The 4,476-nt window shown below is 38.7% G+C and overlaps 1 protein-coding gene across 1 annotated transcript; it reads right to left on the bottom strand.

The window, feature by feature from the left end:
- Positions 1-203: 203 nt before the first annotated feature.
- On the bottom strand, positions 204-4,475 carry FRRS1L (ferric chelate reductase 1 like; the record flags this gene model as incomplete). The annotated part of the gene is made up of 4 exons (XM_035895470.1): positions 204-376; positions 861-1,107; positions 3,766-3,904; positions 4,402-4,475. Coding segments are annotated over 4 exons (633 nt in total), but the record flags the coding sequence as incomplete, so codon positions are not given.
- Position 4,476: the final 1 nt, after the last annotated feature.

Genomic DNA, 4,476 nt, shown 5'->3' with positions numbered 1-4,476 from the left:
TGATGAGTCTTAAATGATTCGTCACCACTCTGTCTCTCAAAGGAGGTGGTTATTTTGTTCTTCTGAGAAGCTAACTATGTTCGAAAGCAGCTAGATGATGATGGTGGTGCAATATAAATTCCAATAGAAAAATGCATCGTCCGTCCATGTAGCAGTCCATCCTGAGAAACTTCCACTGACAAATTCTTGCTATTTTCCATCGGTCATGGGGTTCCCATCAATAAATAGAAGGTCAGTGCAACAATGAGGAGCAAGCAGAATGGAGAAGAGAAGGTCTGGTAGGCAGCTGATGGCATGAAAATATCTTCATACTTGTAAATACTGACAACACGCTCTGATACGGGTGGTGAGTCTATATCATGGCGAGTTATAGAACCTTTAATAGGTAAGGGCAGAAAGAAATAACATCAGATGCGTTTTTTCTATAACTCTACCAAAGAAACAGGTAGAAAGCCAAGTAATTTTCAAATCTGCAGGAGCATGCAATATTACACTGTCAGTGAGTAGGGTAATTTCTCCACTTTCTGAAATTAAACTTCTGAATAAAACAAATGAAATTCAAGTAAACAATAAACATCCTGCAAAGGAATTCAGAACTTCTAGTTATGAATTATCCTTACCTAAACTTATCTTTGAGGAGTGGGGATAATAACTACATAGCAAAGAAAACATGTCAGGTAGGACTATTATTTATTTTGTCTTCCTTTTAATCCGTTTTAACCCTCATGCTGCCAGAATTTTAATTCATGTAAAAAAAAAAAAAAGAAAAAAAAGGGTGGGTCTAGTAAGAATATTGCAATTGAAAGCCATTTATCAATTTTGGCACCCCAGTTCTGTCAGGAGCATAGAAATCAACTTACCCTGAATTGCTGGACCCCAAGCAAACAGATAGTACCAACTCAAGTGCAGATCTACGATGGTTTCCTCTCGGGGTACATATACAGGACGCTTGAATCGACAAGTTACACGATTGTTTTCAAAAACCCCTTCTTCATCTCTAGCAGGATTTCTCTGGATTTCTTTAGCCCACTGACCGACATTATAGAAGTGCTGTATTCGGACTCTTCCATTATCATCATGAACACAAGCCATGACATCATCTCCTCCCTATACCGCAAAAAAATATTGGTAGAAGGAAAACAAAAGTGTCACAAAGCACTTCCTCATTTATGTATGTAATTTTAATTACTAAAAACTAATCAAGACCTGGAGCCCTCACTCCTTCTTTCTAAGTTATATATACACAAGTATTTGTTTCCCTATCCATGTGTCTTCAGATTGAACAGCAAAAAGTGGACAGTAACATTTACTTACCCTTACTACCTCTGAATTATCTTTTGGATCTTTCTAAGAGCTATTTTACCCAATATATATAACATATTTGTAAGACATGGCATCACAAAATTAATTGATCAGTGGAAGGCTGTTTTCTTTTATAATTTGTGAAGTTCAGGGATCCTGCTTCATAAAAACTGGCAGTCTTGAATCCTTGATGTGTGCAAAATCCACTGCATCAAATCGTGGACAGAAATCCAATAAAAATTTGGTAAAATAGAGGAGACAAATCTAATAAATGTGGGCAAATAATAGCATAAATTCCAGTCTGTTTTTTCTAATCTCTGCTCATGTTCATTTAAGGGAGCATCACTTCTTATATCTCTTAAGAGCAAATGAAAAGCGTTCAGCATGCAGTGACAGAATACAGAACACCATAAGACACCAGAAAAGAGTAATCGATATGTGCTTCTTCACATAGTATAAACAGCCACCAAGCAGTACAATCAAGCAAAGAAACAACAGGCAGAAGGAATTGAGGCACAATCATTTGTAGAGGTCATTCACAGAAATATTAAACCCGTTGTTAAAGAGTTACGCAAGGTCACTGCCAAAGTGGTAGACCACTGCATCACTCAGGAATCGGCATTCATTTGAGGATCACTATCTCATAGAAGCCTTAGCATCTAGAACCGTCACAACACTGTGCAAATTGGATGAATGGCATTTTACTGAACACCACTGCCACAGGTATTGGTGCCATATTAAACACAGCTCCTGTGCCATATTAAACACTTCTCCCATACTAATCTTTCTGATATGTCATGCTGATGATAGACACAGTGCTTGCCGGTGTGATCATCTCCCAGTTCTTTGTTACAGGGAAAAGAGAGAAAGAGGTGCAGTTCAGCTCTCTGGGAATATTGCTATCTGGATTTGTAAAAGATGTGCCAAAAGCAAGGGGAAAAGGGGACACCTGGGTAAAGCACGTACTCAGTTTCTGCACCTCGGTGCTGCTGCAGGCAACCTTTCCAGCTTCTCTCTTCAGCCTATCTTTGCTCTCCATAACCTATTTTCCAAGATTAATTTTTATACATTTGAGCATGAATCTCTCATTCTTAAGTACAAAGAAGCAAAAATAAAGCTGTTTTCACATAGAAAATAAAAAAGAAAAGGAAAGAAAAAAGCATTCTGAATCTCAGTTAATAGAATGACATCACAAAATCCTACCTAGGCACAAATGCCTGCAAGTGGAAAAGCATAGTGTTATTTGAGACAAAGAAATAGGTCACAGGACTTTTAAAAAAAACGACATTAAAAACTATTGAAGACACAAAACGTTTTTGGTTTTTTTTTCTGAACTTCTGTAGCTATCCAGGCCACACCATTTTGAGTAGGGCCTCCAAGGCACAGCCCACTTCTCACAGCCAAGCTGTTTTGTCCCACAGTCATTTTACCATTACAGCCTCTATATCCCAGGACACCAAAACATCCTGGAAGTTATGAAAAAGGATGAAGTCAGCAGGGGAACAAGAGAGAAAGACAGATGCTAGCTGGTATAGTCCGGCTGACTGATGGGCATTAGATCACGTACGCAGCAGATTTGGAAGCAACACCTTCCTTTATTCTTCTTGCCAGAAGCTGAGACCTAACATGCTGCTTGGTGTGCCTGGGACAAAAGGTAATACCTGCTTTCCAAGGGACTGATGAGGTGCAGGTGGTGGGACCCTGGGATCTACTTCAGGTATATCAGTCAGAGTTACAAACTGGTAACACTATCTCTGATAGCTTGGGGCCAAACATGCAAGTGTGCTGAGCTGCTTTGTATAAGTCATCCATTGCTCAGGCTTTTTAATGTTTGCACAGTACACACTCCTGTTTTGCTCACTGAAACACAATGAAAAAATAAGGAGAAGAATAAGCATAAAACCAAACCAAGTAAAATCCAGGAGAGAGAGAAGAGGAATTTTTAACAAGACTGCTTTCTAGAGTAGGTATGTTTAAATTAGCAGGAGTCATTTTGTCACACATTTGTGGCTTCCCTGGAACAACACACAGGTATGAAAGAAACAAAAAGATTTCCAAAGTCGAACAGTGAAAGCCGTATTTGTATCACTGAAAGTCAGCTGATTTACTGAAGGATAAAATTATTTGCTATTTAGTCCAAGTAACGCTGACATAAAGCGCAACAAGACATTTCCATGTGCATTGGCTTATCCCCGAGGGCTTTTCTAATAAAAAGACAAAACGCTAATAACATTCAGAGCTGAACTACAATATTGTTGTAACTCTCCAGGGAAAAGGGAAAGGACATGTTATGAAGGATGAGGCAGGACGCCTGGCTTCTGCTCCCAGAGTGGCTTACCAAAGGGTGCTTTGTTTTCAGCAAGTCAGTTTTTCCTTCTATGCCCTGTTTCTGACAGATCAAGTATAAACCATTCCTATCCTAGCAGGTAACAGTGCGTCAACATGAAGAACTGCACGTCTTACCATTTTCTTGTCTGAGGAAAATCCCACTGCCACCCAGCCATCGGTATCGGCACTCAACTCAAATTCAACATCGGCTCCTATTCTACGGTAACTTAGAAAGTAGTCACAAGTCTCCGCGTTGCATCCAGGTTTACCATACCTAAATGGAATCGCAAATATATGTACCTTTTTCCTTGCAGTTCCCTGCTATGGAACTTAATTACGTTTCTGCAAGAAAAAAAAACCTAAAAGAATGCATTTTGGTATAATGACAGTAAAACATTATATTATGCTATGCATAAAGTACCATTAATTAAGTGTTTGCAATTATTACTCTTTTAGTGTAAGGATGTACAGTATTTAAACAGTACAGCAAGCAATTAATTACACACAGTGTTACTCTGTTGACCTGCCTAGCCCTGGTTTCCTAAGTGCTTCATGAAAATACAAGGAACATTAAATATCTGTAGGTCCATAACTATGATGTATATCCTTAAATAATCTATTTTCCTCAAACTATATAGTCCATAACTACAAAGTATGATCTTAAATAATAAACATTTATTAAAATGAATGGGGAACATTTACCAAAGTCTCCAATGCAATCAGTCAACATTTGCAAGCATAAAGGTATCTGCGCTCTTATCTCAGACTGACCTGAAGCATCCCTTGGTTTTTCCACAGTCATCCACTCTGATTTTTGCAAATGGATCCACAGGAGGAGCAGTAGGG

This window comes from Egretta garzetta, unplaced genomic scaffold (assembly GCF_000687185.1).
Source record: "Egretta garzetta isolate BGI_Z169 unplaced genomic scaffold, ASM68718v1 scaffold405, whole genome shotgun sequence".
NCBI classification, from domain to species: domain Eukaryota; kingdom Metazoa; phylum Chordata; class Aves; order Pelecaniformes; family Ardeidae; genus Egretta; species Egretta garzetta.
The sequence above is the reverse complement of the archived record's forward strand: the minus strand, read 5'-3'. Positions and strand labels throughout refer to the sequence as shown.